This window comes from Girardinichthys multiradiatus, chromosome 17 (assembly GCF_021462225.1).
Source record: "Girardinichthys multiradiatus isolate DD_20200921_A chromosome 17, DD_fGirMul_XY1, whole genome shotgun sequence".
In the NCBI taxonomy this organism is placed as follows: domain Eukaryota; kingdom Metazoa; phylum Chordata; class Actinopteri; order Cyprinodontiformes; family Goodeidae; genus Girardinichthys; species Girardinichthys multiradiatus.
This window is the reverse complement of record NC_061809.1, coordinates 21,864,701-21,882,163: the sequence shown is the minus strand read 5'-3', so window position 1 is coordinate 21,882,163 and position 17,463 is coordinate 21,864,701. Positions and strand designations below refer to the sequence as shown.

At 43.0% G+C, this 17,463-nt stretch overlaps 1 protein-coding gene and 1 long non-coding RNA gene across 6 annotated transcripts in view; both read left to right on the top strand.

The window, feature by feature from the left end:
- Positions 1-17,215, top strand: part of dgki (diacylglycerol kinase, iota) — a 93,475-nt gene extending 76,260 nt beyond the window's left edge. For 4 of the 5 annotated variants that reach the window (XM_047390052.1, XM_047390051.1, XM_047390053.1 and 1 more), the window contains 12 exons: positions 1,363-1,463; positions 1,577-1,656; positions 1,910-1,954; positions 3,713-3,782; positions 4,238-4,278; positions 4,373-4,497; positions 8,719-8,744; positions 9,991-10,028; positions 11,219-11,339; positions 12,373-12,409; positions 12,781-12,880; positions 14,024-17,215. In XM_047390052.1, coding sequence (XP_047246008.1) covers positions 1,363-1,463; positions 1,577-1,656; positions 1,910-1,954; positions 3,713-3,782; positions 4,238-4,278; positions 4,373-4,497; positions 8,719-8,744; positions 9,991-10,028; positions 11,219-11,339; positions 12,373-12,409; positions 12,781-12,880; positions 14,024-14,134 — 895 coding nt within the window. In that variant the 3' untranslated portion in view covers positions 14,135-17,215. The remainder of the gene's footprint in view (positions 1-1,362; positions 1,464-1,576; positions 1,657-1,909; positions 1,955-3,712; positions 3,783-4,237; positions 4,279-4,372; positions 4,498-8,718; positions 8,745-9,990; positions 10,029-11,218; positions 11,340-12,372; positions 12,410-12,780; positions 12,881-14,023) is intronic. The other variant, XM_047390054.1, reaches the window with a different exon arrangement.
- Positions 11,367-12,339, top strand: LOC124883125. The gene is made up of 2 exons (XR_007042087.1): positions 11,367-11,825; positions 11,938-12,339. It is a non-coding gene; the product is annotated as an uncharacterized LOC124883125 (long non-coding RNA).
- Positions 17,216-17,463: the final 248 nt, after the last annotated feature.

The following is a 17,463-nucleotide window of genomic DNA, read 5'->3' as shown; positions in this document are numbered from 1 at the left end:
GAATCCAAGGAATAGAAATCACCTAATCTTGTTGTGTAACTCAATCTAAGAATAAATACAGCTGTTCTGTGAAGGTCTCAGAGGTTTAGAGAACAGTAGAGAACAAACAGCATCATGAAGACCAAGGAACACCGCAGAAAGGTCAGGGAGAACATCGTGAAGACGTTTAAAGTAGGGTTAGGGTATAAAACAATTATCCCAAGCTTTGAATGTCTCTCAGAGCTCTGTTCAGTCCACCAATGGAAAGATAACTTTTACATTGATCTGATGCTCTTTGTGTTCAAACATCACAAACCACACTTTCACCACTTATTTACCTCTAGACGATTTTATTTTTGGGTGTTACAATAAACCCAAAGTTCCTCATCTGAGTTCCAGTTGGGTGTATAAAAAGTATTGATGGTCCAAATTCTTCAAAATTTTGTCCTGTTCAGATTTTACTTGTCCGGATGCCAAAAAATAATGCAATAGCCTTTTCCACACTGCAGAATTGGAAGCCATCTTTGTTTCATGGTGTGCACAAAAACAGATAATCCAGCTAGGTGAATAGTTTGTACCCAGATGTCAATGATGTCATAAAAGCTGATCAACATCCTAAAAGATTGAGTCAGGAAATGTGTGAAATTTCAAAAAGAAAGCCAGTAAGGGAAATCTAGTCCGACACACCACACTGAGCACACCACATACCACAACCGTATAGCAAAGAGGTAGCAGTTTCAAACTGTGGGTATGCTCATTTCTCAGTAGGGAAGCTGGTCAGAGTTGATGGGAAATTAGATGGAGCTAAATCCAGGACGATCCTTGAAGAAAACCTGTTAGGAGCTACAGAAGACTTGAGACTGAGGTGGAGGTTCACCTTCCACAACAATAACCCTAAACATACAACCAGAGCTACAATGGAATTTGTTACATACATTTTTGTGTTAGAATGGCCTAGTCAAAGTCTACATCTAGCACAATTTGAAAAAGTAATTGCCCCCTCAGCCTAAAAACCGGTTGGACCCCCCTTGGCTTGGTTATCTTTGTCTGATATTTGTTTGATGATCTGAAACAATAAATGTGGGAAAAACAAAAGAAATCTACAGCGGGCAAATACTTTTCCACAGCACCGATGCTCACCACACTTTTCAGATTTTTTTATTTCAAAAAAATTGAAATATCATACATGATTTTCTTTTTTCCTCACAGATTGATTGAATAATTTTAATTGAAGTTTGTGGTTGTAACGTGACAGAATGTGAAAGGCTTCTAGGGGTGTGAATACTTTTGCAAGTCACTGTATGCGCCCTTTAATGTGCGCGCTCGAGCATGTCTGATCTATGCGCGTGCACATACATGCACTGGCGTGTTCTTCCCTTGCAGTCCTCATGCAGTCCCGGATCGTTTGCGGCTCCGAGTGAATCGGATCAGCCTGCAGGAGTACGACAGGCTGCAGTACGACAAGGAGCGCCTGCGAGACATCTGTAAGGCTCTCTGTTTCCTGCTGTTTAAAGTTTATTTAAATCTTCTGCCACTAAGAGAACAAAAGGTATATTTACATGTTTGTAAGATAGAAAGTGTTTGTCGTGTTTCCCAGCAATCCCAGTCGGCATTGTGGTTGTTAGGGGCGACTGTGACCTGGAGACCTGCAGACTTTACATCGACAGATTGCAAGAGGCAAGTTTTTATCTTCATCATCACCGTCTGCTCGCCGTCGCTTTGATTTCTCTCTTCTGTTACTTTCTCTTCATCATTATTGCATAATCCTGGTTATTTATAGACGGGTCGGTGACCTCAGAGCTGCTTCTAAGTTGTTCGTCTCATGTGATGGAAGCTTCTCTGACTAACATGTGTTGAAGTTTGTGCTTTTCCCCTGTCCAAATTCTTCGGCTGCTTGTTAACCTTCAAACCTGTCTGCTGTGCCTGCTAGGATTTACACCAGGCGCCATCTACTGGCCACAGAGTGCACTATCAGGTACATGACTTGGAAAGGAAGGAGTTAGGGAATATACAGGGGTTGGACAATGAAACTGAAACACCGGTCATTTTAGTGTGGGAGGTTTCATGGCTAAATTGGACCAGCCTGGTAGCCAGTCTTCATTGATTGCACATTGCACCAGTAAGAGCAGAGTGTGAAGGTTCAATTAGCAGGGTAAGAGCACAGTTTTGCTCAAAATATTGAAATGCACACAACATTATGGGTGACATACCAGAGTTCAAAAGAGGACAAATTGTTGGTGCACGTCTTGCTGGCGCATCTGTGACCAAGACAGCAAGTCTTTGTGATGTATCAAGAGCCACGGTATCCAGGATAATGTCAGCATACCACCAAGAAGGACGAACCACATCCAACAGGATTAACTGTGGACGCAAGAGGAAGCTGTCTGAAAGGGATGTTCGGGTGCTAACCCGGATTGTATCCAAAAAACATAAAACCACGGCTGCCCAAATCACGGCAGAATTAAATGTGCACCTCAACTCTCCTGTTTCCACCAGAACTGTCCGTCAGGAGCTCCACAGGGTCAATATACACGGCCGGGCTGCTATAGCCAAACCTTTGGTCACTCATGTCAATGCCAAACGTCGGTTTCAATGGTGCAAGGAGCGCAAATCTTGGGCTGTGGACAATGTGAAACATGTATTGTTCTCTGATGAGTCCACCTTTACTGTTTTCCCCACATCCGGGAGAGTTACGGTGTGGAGAAGCCCCAAAGAAGCGTACCACCCGTGGCTCTTGATGCATCACAAAGACTTGCTGTCTTGGTCACAGATGCGCCAGCAAGACGTGAACCAACAATTTGTCCTCTTTTGAATTCTGGTATGTCACCCATAATGTTGTGTGCATTTCAATATTTTGAGCAAAACTGTGCTCTTACCCTGCTAATTGAACCTTCACACTCTGCTCTTACTGGTGCAATGTGCAATCAATGAAGACTGGCTACCAGGCTGGTCCAATTTAGCCATGAAACCTCCCACACTAAAATGACAGGTGTTTCATTGTCCAACCCCTGTATTTAGCCATTTTGGCCTTCAGTTACAGATTTGTTTGGACAAAGAGCTTAAGTGACTTTTATCTGGTAAATGTTACATCTTTTATAATGAGGAATTATGCTCCCAAAAACCTTTACAGACTGGCTTCCTTGTTGCCTAATATGTTGCATATTACATACAAACAGTTTCTAAGCAAACTGTAAAAGGCTGGATTTGATGTTATTTTTTCCCAGATCTAGATAAGTATGGAAAACTTTATTGTATTTACAGACATTATTCCCTTTGCCATTGCCTAAATGCTGTGTCCTTCCATCATTCTTGTTTCCTTGTCTCATCCATTTATTCATTTATTCATTCCTTTTTGTTTCACCTTCATCCCTTCAATGAACCCTTTCTTTCTTCCTTCATTGTCTCCTTTACTTTCCTTCTTTCTGTTCTTGCATCTGTCCTCACTTCCTTTGGTGCCTTTGTTGTGTTCTCTGTTCTTTCCTTTTTTGCTTCCTTGTGCCCTTCCTTCCTTCTTTCCCTCCCTTATTTCTTTCTTTTCGACCTTGTGTGTTTTATATTTTAAAATAAACGTAAAGAACTGGGAAATCTTTGAAGTTGAGTCTGGAAAAATTTAGCATTTTGACATGAAACATTTGTGGGAATCCTTACTTTTCATTACCTTTCAGGACTTATTATCTATTCTTAATGTAATAAATTACAGTTCACTGATCAGAGTCTGTTTTTTTAACTGCAGGATGAAAACAGAGGTGTCCCAATAACCAGTTCAACCAGTAGACTGTCTCCTAACTGGAGCTTCCTGGATTGTGAGTTCCTCAAATACTTTGCATGAAGCCAGAGGTTGCACAATAGTACACTAGTTGGGTCGATTGTGAAACAAAGGAGGTAAAGATGACAAAGCACATCATTTCCGCAGTTAAGCATGGCAGAGGATCTATGATGCTGGGGGCATGTTTTCAAGTGAGTCAGACTGTCGAGGAATTTTAAATGAATTCTTGTTTCCCTGGGAAATAAAATAAAGCGACACAAATGCCCTTTTCTCCTATCCACTCCTCAGATTTGTGTAAATCATTCTACAACACTTAAAGATAAATATTTTATACATCTGTACCAGAGGCATGAATAATGGTGGAAGACGCTATAATTTATTATAAACCAATATTTATAGTATCTTACAGATAAATAATAGCAGATAAAATAAACTAAACACACACCTGAAATCTAGTTTCATTTTAACAGTATGCATATCTTCTCATTTCAGCTACATCAGCTGACCGCTTCTATCGCATAGACAAGGCTCAGGTAAGTCATGACATTCAGACTTCATTACGCCTGATGTGTCCAGTTTCATTTTTCACGTTTTGCTCAGATTGTTTTCCTGTTTTGTCTTCTGCAGGAGCATCTTCACTTCGTGACAGAAATATGTCAGGACGAGGTCTTCATCTTGGACCACGAGGGACCATTGGTGAGCCAGGGGTCGTCAGCTGGGATGCCCGATCTGGTGGTTGAACCTACTGCTGGGTAAGAAAGAAGATAGCAGCAACTTCCAGACTGAACCCATAATTATATCACAGTTCCAGTGTGTCTCGGCTCTGAATCTGTAAATTCATTGTAATGGCAGGAAAATAAGAATCTAAATGAAAACCTAACCTAGGAGAAAGACACATTTACCTTTTCAGCAAATTAAAACTTAAGACTCGTACTCGTACTCGTCGTCTTCTGCTTTATCCAGGACCGGGTCGCGGGGGCAGCAGACTCAGCAGAGACACCCAGACCTCCCTCTCCCCAGACAACTCCTCTGGGGGGAGCCCAAGGCGTTCCCAGGCCAGCCGAGAGACATAATCCCTCCAGCGTGTCCTGGGTCGTCCCCTGGGCCTCCTCCCGGTGGGACGTGCCTGGAACACCTCCCGAGGAAGGCGTCCAGGAGGCATCCGGTATAGATGCCCGAGCCACCTCTACTGGCTCCTCTCGATGTGGAGAAGCAGCGGCTCTACTCCGAGCCCCTCCTGGATGGCCGAGCTCCTCACCCTATCTCTAAGGGAGTGCCCGGCCACCCTACGGAGGAAGCTCATTTCAGCCGCTTGTATCCGGGATCTCGTTCTTTCTTGCCGCTTCACACTCGGCTGCAAACCGCCCCAGTGCATGCTCTAGGTCTTGGCTAGAGGGGGCCAGCAGGACCACGTCATCTGCAAAAAGAAGAGAAGAAATCCTCTGGTCCCCAAACCAGACCCCCTCCGGACCCTTGGCTGCGTCTAGAAATCCTGTCCATAAAAGTTATGAACAGGACTGGTGACAAAGGGCAGCCCTGCCGGAGTCCAACATGCACTGGGAACAGGTCCGACTTAGTGCCGGCAATGCGGACCAAACTCCTGCTCTGCTTGTACAGGGACCGGATGGCCCCTAGTAAAGGGCCCCCGATTCCATACTCCTGGAGCACCCCCCACAGGGCATCACGAGGGACACAGTCGAATGCCTTCTCCAGGTCCACTAAACACATGTGAACCGGTTGGGCAAACTCCCATGAACCCTCGAGCACCCTGTAGAGGGTATAGAGCTGGTCCAGTGTTCCACGGCCGGGGTGAAAACCACACTGCTCCTCCTGAAGCCGAGGTTCGACTATCGGTCGGACTCTCCTCTCCAATACCCTGGCGTAGGCCTTACCAGGGAGGCTGAGGGGTGTGATCCCCTTGTAGTTGGAACACACCCTCCGGTCACCCTTTTTCTGAAGGGGGACCACCACCCCAGTCTGCCAGTCCAGAGGCACTGTCCCCGTCCGCCACGCAATGTTGAAGAGGCGTGTCAACCATGACAGCCCTACAACATCCAGAGACTTGAGGTACTCAGGGCGGATCTCATCCACCCCCGAAGCCTTGCCACCGTGGAGCTTTTTAACCACCTCGGTGACTTCAGCCTGGGTGATGAAAGAGTCCGACCCCGAGTCCCCAGCCTCTATTTCCACCAGGGAATGCGTGATGGCAGGATTGAGGAGATCCTCGAAGTACTCTTTCCACCGCCCGATAATATCCTCAGTTGAGGTCAGCAGCTCCCCACCCCCACTGTAAACAGCGTTGGCGAAGCACTGCTTCCCCCTCCTGAGGCGCCGGACGGTTTGCCAGAATCGCTTCGGGGCCAACCGGCAGTCCTTCTCCATGGCCTCACCGAACTCCTCCCAGGTCCAAGTTTTGCCTCTGCCACCGCTTGGGCCGTGGCACGCTTGACCCCACGGTACCCGTCAGCCGCATCAGGAGTCCCACAAGCCAACCACAGCCGATAGGACTCCTTCTTCAGCTTGACAGCGTCCCTTACTGCCGGTGTCCACCACCAAGTTCGGGGATTGCCGCCGCGACAGGCACTGCAGACCTTACGGCTGCAGCTACGGGCGGCAGCATCGACAATAGATGCAGAGAACATGGTCCACTCGGACTCTATGTCTCCAACATCTTCCGGGATCTGGTTGAAGCTCTCCCAGAGGTGAGAGTTGAATACATCCCTGGCCAAGGGGTCCGCCAGACGTTCCCAGCAGACCCTCACTATGCGCTTGGCCCTGCCAAGTCTGTCCATCTTTCTCCTCCCCCAGCGGATCCAACTCACCACCAGGTGATGATCAGTGGACAGCTCAGCCCCTCTCTTCACCCGAGTGTCCAAAACATGCGGCCGAAGGTCTGATGATACGACAACAAAGTCGATCATTGACCTCCTGTCTAGGGTATCCTGGTGCCAAGTGCACTGATGGACACCCTTATATTTGAACATGGTGTTCGTTATGGACAATCCGTGACTAGCACAGAAGTCCAATAACAAAACACCACTCGGATTCAGATCGGGGAGGCCATTCCTCCCGATCACGCCTCTCCAGGTGTCACTGTCGTTTCCCACATGGGCGTTGAAGTCCCCCAGGAGAATAATGGAGTCCCCGGGAGGGGCACTATCCAGCACCCCTGACAGGGACGCCAAGAAGGCAGGGTACTCTGCACTACCACTCGGCCCGTAGGCTGAAATGATAGTCAGAGACCTCTCCCCAACCCGAAGGCGCAGGGATGTGACCCTCCCATCCACTGGGGTAAACCCCAACACTAGACAGCTGAGCTGGGGGGCGACAAGCAAACCCATCCCAGCCCGCCGCTTCTCCCCGTGGGCCACTCCAGAGTAGAAGAGAGTCCAGCCCCTCTCGAGGAGATGGGTTCCAGAGCCCACGCTGTGCGTGGAGGCGAGCCCGACTATTTCTAGTCAATATATCTCGACCTCCCACACAAGTTCAGGCTCCTTCCCCCTCAGCAAGGTGACATTCCACGTCCCTAGAGCCAGCCTAAGCATCCGGGGATCGGGCCGCTGAGGTCTCCACCTTCGTCCGCCACCCAATCCTCTTTGCACCGGTCCCTCACGGTTCCCCCTGCAGGTGTTGGGCCCACTGGGGGATGGACTCGCGTCTCTCGTTTGGGCTTGGCCCGGCCGGGTCCCACAAGGAGCAACCCGGCCACCAGGCGCTCTCCGACGAGTCTCGACCCCAGGCCTGGCTCCAGGGTGGGACCCTGGCTCCGCCGTACCAGGCAACGTCACGTGCATCGATTTTGTAGTCATCATGAGGGGTTCTTGAACCGCTCTTTGTCTGACCCGTCACCTAGAGCCTGTTTGCCATGGGAGACCCTACCAGGGGCATTTAAGCCCCAGACAACATAGCCTCTAGGATCATTCGAGCACTCAAACCCCTCCACCACGTTAAGGTGGCGGTTCAAGGAGAGGTAAAACTTAAGATTTGTTGTTTTTTCCACCAAAGCTAAAATTGGGTAAAACAGAGTTAATGTTTTGAACAAAAGGTCTATATAATATTATGAAGCCTGATTAAAAAAATTAAAGACTTACCAAACCTGTGCAGTAAAAAGGCTATTAGGTTGGTTGCAGTTACCACTGTACACCACTAGATGTCACTAGATGACTGGTTTGTGCTGCTAATCATATGTGGGTACTTTTAAAAAAATGCTGATTTCCCACACAGTTGTGAGAAGTTTGAAAACGGTTTGATTTAAATATTCCCAGATTTGTATAAAAATGAAAAATTACAAGTATTTTCAGGCTTTATTCACTGTTAAAGTACTAATCAGTCCATTCACCCACATATTCATTTAAAGCTTGACTACTGTTGAGATATCTGTCATAGATTCATAGTTAACCTCTGTGTCATACTTCAAAAGAACAGAGAAGTCTGGAAATTTAAATCTTAAAAATAACTTTTATCTGGAAAATATCCAGGGTTACCCTGGCAATGGTCCACCAGTGTTTCCTTTAGACGGACCACGTTGGCTCTCAAAGTAAGTTTGTGTTTTTTCGGTTGTTGGGACATCACACGGCTCGACCATGTGGTGTTCAGCTCCCCACACCTAGCTCCAGGAGGGTGATCCAGGCAAGGTTTGCCTATTTCTGTGGTGATGCTGCTTCATGGTTCAAATTATTCTTAGTCTGACCCCTACCTTAAGGCCATAAGGTCACCTTCTCATCTCCTTTCAGCATTCCAAAGCAGTCAGCTGAGTTGGCTTTGACAGGTGATCAGGAAGCCTCCTGAGCACCTTCTTTTCACGGTTGCTTTGGGCATTTCCCACTGGAAGGAGATCAAACAGATAAACCTTCCAACTTATTGTCTCGTATGAGGAAAATAAGAAGACATAATAATAATTTTTGAATAATCATCAGTTGCTGCTTGGCAACATTTAATAAAATAGTTTTTTTCATTTTTATGTGTCTTCACAGTGCTCCTCTGACACCAGATGAACAAGGTAAGCCACTAAGCACACATGAGGCATTACATCAGATGAAGACGGGTTTGCATCCAGTTCAGAGGAGCATGTTGAACGGTTTTGTAGAGATAGTTCACCGCTTATTTTAACAACGTCGTTCCTGCACACTTCAGGAAAGTAAGGTGCATTTCCCACTGTTCCTGAGAAAGCCTGGGCTAACATTGAGAGCAGTTTCCCCCCCCCCCCCCACTTCTCTCTCTCTGTGTCACTGTTCAATGTTGCTGCTTAGGATGGTGTTCAATGTTAATATAAGTGTGAACTGGTGGATGCATGGTTTATGAAGCACTGGATTCATCCTAAAAATGAGACTCTTTGTCTCCTGGCATCTTGCTGCATTTAAAATTAATAATTAAGTTCGTACCTTTATGTTATTGTAGGGCATAACTTAATTCGACAACACAAAAATCTTTAGAGCAGTTGGGGAGCCGAAAAGCCGGCTCTTTTAAGTTAGCTAATCTAAAGAACCTGTCCTCTAAAATGATCTAGAGTTTCTGTCTTGTGATGCTGGTGAAGTATCGCAGTTAAGTCATGCCTGGGCTTGTCCAATTGGAAGAAAAAAGGAAAACATGGAGCAAAGTTCTTGTTTACAAACAGGAATTTCCCTAACTCTCAAGCAACCTGTCACTTGTAATCTCTTTCCTCCTTTTCTGTTTTACATCGCTTTCAGTTTCACTTCATAAAGTCACATCAGTGGATATTTTTGTACAAAAGTATTTGTGTTTTGATGAGTACTATCATGGTTATTTCAGGTCCAAAAACCAGTGGCAGACTGTATTCCTGCTTCCACTCAAAACTGTGTTTTTTTCTTACTTTCTGGGAGTTACTTGCACTTTATTACACAATTCTACACCAGTATCCAAATGTTGTAGTGGCATCTCCAAGTAGATAAAACCATTGCCGATCTGCCGCTGAAGCCAGTTTGTTGGCGTGATGTAATTAAAATGAGCCTCTACAAGAAAAACACGCTTATCTTAAGAGGCAGACAGTCACGGGTTGATTTATAAGATAGTGAGACAACAGGGTCAGATTTGTTAAACCTTTTCAACCAGACAGACTCAGAGCTAGCCTAAACATTTCTGATGTTTCTTTAGACTGTTACCAGGGTTTTTTTTTTTTACATGCAGATTGTTTTCACAAAGTCTCTTAAGAAAATTCTCCAGAAATCTATAAATGAAGTGAGATGCTGTGCAGTGATTACCCTGTTTGTGTTTGTGTTTTGTTGCAGCTCTTCTGACTGCTGCCAGTACTGGGGATCTATTACTGGTAAGGGACTTTCCACTGAAAGAAATCCAGTCTGATTAGAATCTCTACATCCATTTAAAAGAAGCACCACCAATCATTAAATTAAAGTTTGTTTTTCAGTCATGGTAGCACCACCTAGCTTGGGTCTGACTGCCACATTTTTCTCTACAAATGATGTATTCATTTCTTCATTTACAATATTTCTCTCACAGAGTGTTTTCTGATGCAAATGAGCAGTTTCTATATTACTTTATAATCTAGAAATCATTTTGTAGTATAAAAACACAACTAATAAATATAGAAACCAAGACAAGTGTATGTCTGGAAGCTCAATCCTTGAATATAAGGTGTGTTACAAATAGGCTCCTGTGAAAATTGCTGCAGTTGCAGCTCTGGTGAGATGTTTACATCTATCCATCATGGTAATTAATGATATTTGGTTAATAGTTATTTAGTGATCAACAAGCATTGTAGAGGATTCTAGCTGAATATGTGCCCACTCTTCTTAGCAGAGTTGGTAGACTTCATTTAAATTGTCTGGGTACCTGGCACTGATCTAGCTTTAAAGCATAGTCTACAATTTCCCAACTGGATTTAGGTCGAGATTTGGTAAGACCATTCCAGGCACACAACTTTATTCTGCCTTGAGGGAGTCATGCTTCTTCATTATTCTGTCCACCTTGTGCATTTGGTCCACTAAGTGGTCCACTGACCACCTCCTCACAGTTCGTTTTGTCAAAGGTTTCTCCAGAACAAGGGGCTTACACACAAAGCTGAGGAAAAGATTTTTATCTGCCTTGCAAAGAGCTGTTCTTGCAGATGAAGTTTAATCGCCCCAAAATTTTGCATAAAACAAATTCCACTTTTATCTTCACTGTTCAAGCAATAGACCAACTCTTAAAAGCCAGGAAGTGGACTAAGGCAGAGAGTAAGGCATGGTTAAAATCTCGCCACATATATTGCCACTAATGCATCGGGGTGTTGTGTCTGTAGCTTAGCAACAACTTAACTGTCTTGTGCAGAGTTGGCACCAGCTGAGGGTGGGATGTGTCCAGCTGCTATGATATAGCTCTGGTGAAATCTCTTGGCACATAATATGGACTAAAACCTCTACAGCTACACCATCTGTTGCTGACAAGCACTCCTAATAAAAAAAGAATATGTGCTGAAATCTGACAATTTTTATATAGTCTTGTGTATTTTTTTCCCAGCTAAGAGATAGTGTACGTCGAGGAGTCAGTTTGTTGGTGAGAGACTCTGGAGGCTGTTCTGCATTACATCTAGCTGCCCAGAACGGCCACACAGATCTGGTCAGCTTCATACTGCAACAAGGTGAGAAACTGGACCCTATTCAAGGATATTTGATAAATAATGTAGATAATTTTTATGTTAGTGTAGGCATTCACACCCGACAGAAGCACAAGCATTTAATCACATTAGAGTTTATTTTAAATTTAAAACTGGTGGAAGGCTTGGAGAGTTCTGCAGGAGCACACCGGGAACTCTTTAAGGAGGACAGGTTACATCACAATAGATAACGAGGAAGCGGACTCTTGGGCAGGCTTGATGTGGTACACAGACGTCAGAGAAACTGTCAGTAATGAATCCAGAGGGTAAAACAGGAGGCAGGCAAGAGTCATACACAAAGAGACAGAGATCAGATTACTTATTCAGGTGGTCGGCACGAAAACAAGGTTCATGTCCAGAGATCAGAAGCTTGGTAGAAGTCAGGCAAGGCACAAGAATCCTGGACACAGAAACATGGTCGCAATGAGGAGATCAAACGGCGTCAAGGAAAACCCCTGAACATCTACAAAGGTATATAGAAGCCTCCAGGATCTCCTGAACAGTTTAACCGTTGCTGGGTGATGGCAAGTTTGGAAAACCTGATTTTAGAATGAAGTCAGTCATGACCCTCTCTTCACTACAGGTATCACATCTGCAGGATGTTTCTCTGGTTTCTGCACCTCCACCAGCAGTGTTAGCCTTACTGGGAAAATGGGTAACACCATCAATACATGAGAGGATCTCTGCAAGTGAAGATTGAAGGGGTCACGCTCACAAAATTTGAATTCTGTGTTTTTCACTGATAGCTGTGCTGATCACAGTGAGATAATTGTTTTACATTGCTGTTCGCACTTCCTCATAGCTAAACATGATGCTGCAGTTTCTCTTTAACATCATGAGAAATACATTTTGTCACAAAACAACAATATATCCTGCAGAAATGGGCTAAATTAGAAGTATGAAATCGTGAAAAGAAAAATGTTTAATTCAAAATGTTTTGCCGTGTGTCTGATTTTAAAACATCAGATTAAAACTTTATAATTTTCTTGTTTCCTGGTTTTTGTTTCTTACTCCTCAGGTTCAAAGGTTCTCCTGGATTTAACCGACACAGACAAGTAGGTTGGAGAATCTGCACCTTATTTTATGTCATATATCCATAATAAAGAGTTCCTACAGCTGGAAAGTATAGCATTTGTTTAGTATTTTCCACATCAGGATAGGATGCTTGAGTAAAACTCAATAGCATATTAACACGCATAGGCAGCAGCTATCACTGTTTGTGTTTTAAAACCACTTCAGATTTACAAACCTACAAATTAATGACATAAAAGATGTTTATTGTTGACGCTTTGTGTGAATTCACACCAGCAACCAATCTGCACACTACTGATGTTCACTTCTGTCTCTGTTACATCACTGAGATCTATACATTGTCATTGAAAACCAAAACCACAGAGTGTAGCAAAACCTTCCTGTGTGTCTGCAGGGGGGAAACTGCCTTGCACAAAGCAGCCTCACAGAAGCGGCACGTGGTGTGTCGAATGTTGCTGGAGGGTGGTGCTTCGCTGGAGAAGACAAACTTCCTGGTAACCAACAGATGGTATTGTACAAATGAAAAAACAGAAGCAGCTTCTGTAACTCTAGTTAAATAAGGTCAGACCAACACAACATGTAAATGATTTACTGAGGAACTGCTCTGCTAACTTTAAAGGGTGTCTTCTTTACCTTTTGGTTTCTGCTTCAGTTTCACCTTCATGTGGTTTTCCATTTTAAAGTAAACCTGAATTAAAAGGTATACATTTGGTTTTTTCCTAACTTCAATTCAATTCAGAAATACTTTATTAATCCCAAAGGGAAATTAAATGTTGTTGTAGCTCATTATGAAGGTTTCTTCAAAGAGCTGTTGTAGATGCTGATGGTTGTGGGCAGGAAGGATCTCCTGTAGCGCTCCATCTTACAGCAGATCTGAAGAAGCCTCTGACTGAAGACACTCTGTTGTTGTTGGACAGTCTCATGAAGAGGATGCTCAGGGTTCTCCATAATGTTCTTCATTTTATGAAGAATCCGTCTTTCCACAATGATCTCCAGATGTTCCAGAGGAGTCCCCAGAACAGAGCCAGCCTTTTTTATCAGCTTGTTGAGCTTTTTTAAGTTCCTGGCTCTGTTGCTGCTTCCCCAGCAGATGATGGTAGAAGAGATCACACTCTCCACAACAGACTTATAGAAGATATGCAGCATCTTACTGGAAACACCAAAGGACCTAAGCTTCCTCAAGAAGTACAGTCTGCTCTGTCCCTTCTTGTAGATGGCTTCACAGTTGCATCTCCACTCTAGTCTGTTGTCCAGGTGAACATCGAGGTATTTATACTCCTCCACCACCTCCACTTCTTCTCCCATGATAGAAATAGTTTTTGATCTAACTTGGCGCTGTTACTTTGGTCTTATTGTTCCAGCTGTCTTGTAACTCATGTTGCCATATTCCTTTTATTGGGAGAAAGCTGTCCTCTTCAACCTTTCCAAGCATGCCAAACTTCTTCTTTATTTTTGTAATTTTCATGTCTTGAACTTTAACATTTATAATGCTGAGGCCTGCAGAGTCTGGGATGGAGTCCTGTTTTTTTTTTTTTGGGAGATTTGACATACATTTTACCTGAAGTTTTAGAAAAAAAAACTCCATATGAGGGTTTTTATACGTAAATTCAGCTTCAACATTAATCTGTGCCTATCAGGGGAAGACGCCGGTGGACCAAGCAGCAGGAGACGCTGAGCTCGCCACCTTCCTGAGCTCCAAACAGCACACTTCATCTGGCACCAATGAAGACCTGGAGACTGCTGTCTGAGGCACATTCCCGCTCATACACTCTTCCATTGGACTGTGGAGTCCACACACTCCTGGAGCAGAGAGTAACTGGAAGGGAAGTAACAAACTTGTGCTGGATTTAACTCTGCAGGTGCAGAGACCAGCCTGCCTCTGTACGCAGCACCATTGCAGCAGAGATTTTAATGCTCAACTATTTATTTATATTTATTTATTCTATTTATTGGTTGTGCTGGTTGATAGACATTTAACAATTGCAAGTGCAATTTGTCGTGTAATGGAGTTGTTTTGGTCATATTTTACAACTATATTAATTCTCGAAAATGGTCCAAATTGAGATGAAAGCAGTATATTTATCCCATAAAACCTGTGTGCCAAAGACATTACACTGTTTGTGGTGTCATATCTAACCCAAATATGCCACCGTTTGATGATTCCTATGTGGTTTTCCAGGATGTTTAGTCACAAACCTGTCAAGTCACATGCTGCTGTATCTACCGCCTAAGAGTCATCAGACGTACAGACACCAAACTGGCATCCCCTATTCCTCCCAGACAAGATTTTTCCAGGAAATCAGTGTTATTCTGGAAGGTTATGTGGTTTAAGATTTATCGACATAATTTTAGACAATGGCGGTCTCTAGGACTTCTAAAACTTCACCTTGGGGATTGAGAAGCACCCTTCGCTTTATATGAGTCACAACAACAATCTTGGAAACTACCAAATTGAATCACATAGTTGGGTTTTGAATGCTCTTTGAAATTATGTGGAACTTGTTTTACATGAAAAAGGTTTTACATAATTCCAACAGATCTTTTCTGAAGCATAAAAACGAACAAAACATGAATGTAGCTGGACTGTAACAAAGATTCGAGGTTTAATTTTGTAGGATTTTTCCTTTTTGTCACATCCCTTTATGTGTTGGTTGTCCTGTTTAGGCAGTCTGTCTGGTCTGAAGTTGAACCAAACATCTGAAACATTATTAAACATGTCAGTCACATTTATTTTTAACCCAACTCTGTAAATGGACACAATAAACTGAGCTCTTCTGTGAAGTTCTACACAGAAACCCTCCACACCTAAAGGCACCCCTGGTCACATATTAAGAAAGCCTTTACATTAATTAATCTTTTATTGCAGCAACTTAATCTTGCACTGGAAAAATCTGAAAAATCCAACCTTTTTTTGTCATTTTATTCACTAAGGGGGAATATCCCACATTATGAAACAAAAATCACTGGTGGCACAATTATTAATAGCCCTACTGATAATTCTAGGTTTAACCCCCTGAAGCCAACAGGACAGCACTTAGTTTTCACCTAGAAGCAGGTTGAAGCATGCAGAGAGAGCAATCTCTGACCATCCCTCTTACCAGAACCTCTCTAGATCATCCTGAATCATCTTATGCTCTCTTCTCACCCTGTAGGTTTTTTAGAGGATTTACGTCTGCAGCTTACAATAAGCTGATCTTGTCTCCAGTGAATCATTTCTGTGTTGATTTTGGCCATAAGTTTGGATCAATATGCTACTGAGGGATTCGATAACAAACCACTCTGTGTTCTACCAGAGGTCACCAGATTTTTTATTTAGAAAGTCCTGGTATTTCCAACCATTTGTGTTCCTTTGGCATTTAGGAGAGAAACAGGCCCACAACACCACAGATCCCCTACTGTGCATAACAATAATGGTTTTTCCAGATATTCATCCTTTGATTTATGGTTCAGGTAAAGTCCCAGTAAAGTTTAGCAAACTCCAAATCTTTTTTTTTTTTTTCAAGATAAGAAAGGCATTGTTCAGCCTGGTTTTTCTCAGTTCCAGCTGCTTTAAACCTTTAGTAATCGCTTTGACTCTAGATATCGACCAAATTTGGGGAGTAGCTATGTTCTTATAGCCATATCCTGACTTATAAAGATCCACACACTTCTGAATTACTTAAATGGCATGTTCTCTTGTCTTTCCCATTTTGAAGAGTTGCTGAAAGAAAAGGGCTTCTGTGTCGGGTCATATGTATATTCTAGAGAAACAGGAAGTCAGGGATTAATACATAAAAACTTCAAGATATTCTGAACAATTTAAAAAGTAAAAATTGTTATGGGTAACAATAACTGTGCCAGCCATTTATTTCTTAATGTGGGAGTTGTTTATGAATCCTAAATGCAAATAAATTTACTTAAATTAAAATTAGGATTTTTCATCTTTTTAGAGTGAGGTTATGCTACTGCAGTAAAAGATAAAGGTTTTTAAAGTTGTTTTTTTTTTACACATTTATGTCAAGTGTGTCTGTAGATGTTGAAGGAACTATAAATTAGAGCTTGATTTTTTTGGACCCGTAGTGAAAAACTGAGCCCTTTTTATCTAAAATGTAAATATTCTAAAGAGTTACATATTTTTTAACACCTTTTTTTTTAAAATCTGAACATTTTAGCTGTTCTGTTTTAACAAAACACATTCTGGGGATCAGTCAAATTCACTAGTTTCTGATAAGTTTCTTGATTTGCTCACCAGTCAGGGCAGTGGGGAGCAGGGTGTCCCAGTCCTGTTTCTCTAAGAATCCAGTCTTAGATTCTAGAGGTGTTTGGTTGGTCAAGACACACTTGGTTTAACAGAGGGACTCACCTGAACTGCTTTTAATGAAGTTCTGTACAAACCTGTTCATGGCTCTGCTTACAGTACGTTAAGAGAAGAAAGAAGCAGAGAACCAGTTTGGAAACACTGTAAAACCGTAGCTGTTTTACTAACCTGTGCTTTGAAAAAAAAAAAAATACTCATTATTTATTTTTAATGGGACATGAAATTACAGATACTCCTGACTCATAAAGGCTTTTCAAATCTGTGGAAACGTTTGGTGGGAAAATATGACTCATAACATATCCAACTTAAAAAAAACAGTCACGCAGAAAACTTTTGTGTGCAGCGTGTGCAGACAGCTACAGATTCAGAGCGCGTTTATTTTCTTCCTTCACCACAAGCAAAGTACAGTGGGTAGAACAAGTATTTGATACTCTGCTGATTTTGCAGGTTTTCCTGCTCGGAAAGCATGTAGAAGTCTTTCATTTTTATCACAGGTCCTCTTCAACTGTGAGTGACGGAATCTAAAACAAAAATCCAGAAAATCACATCGTGTGATTTTTAAATTATTAATTTGCATTTTATTGCATAACATAAGTATTTGATACATCAGAAAAACAAAACATATTTGGTACAGAAACTTTTGTTTGCAATTACTGATATCAGACGTTTCCTGTAGTTCTTGAGGAGGTTTGCACACACTGCAGCAGGGATTTTGGACCACTCCTCCATACAGATCTTCTCCAGATCCTCCAGGGTTCTGGGCTGTTGCTGGGCAATATG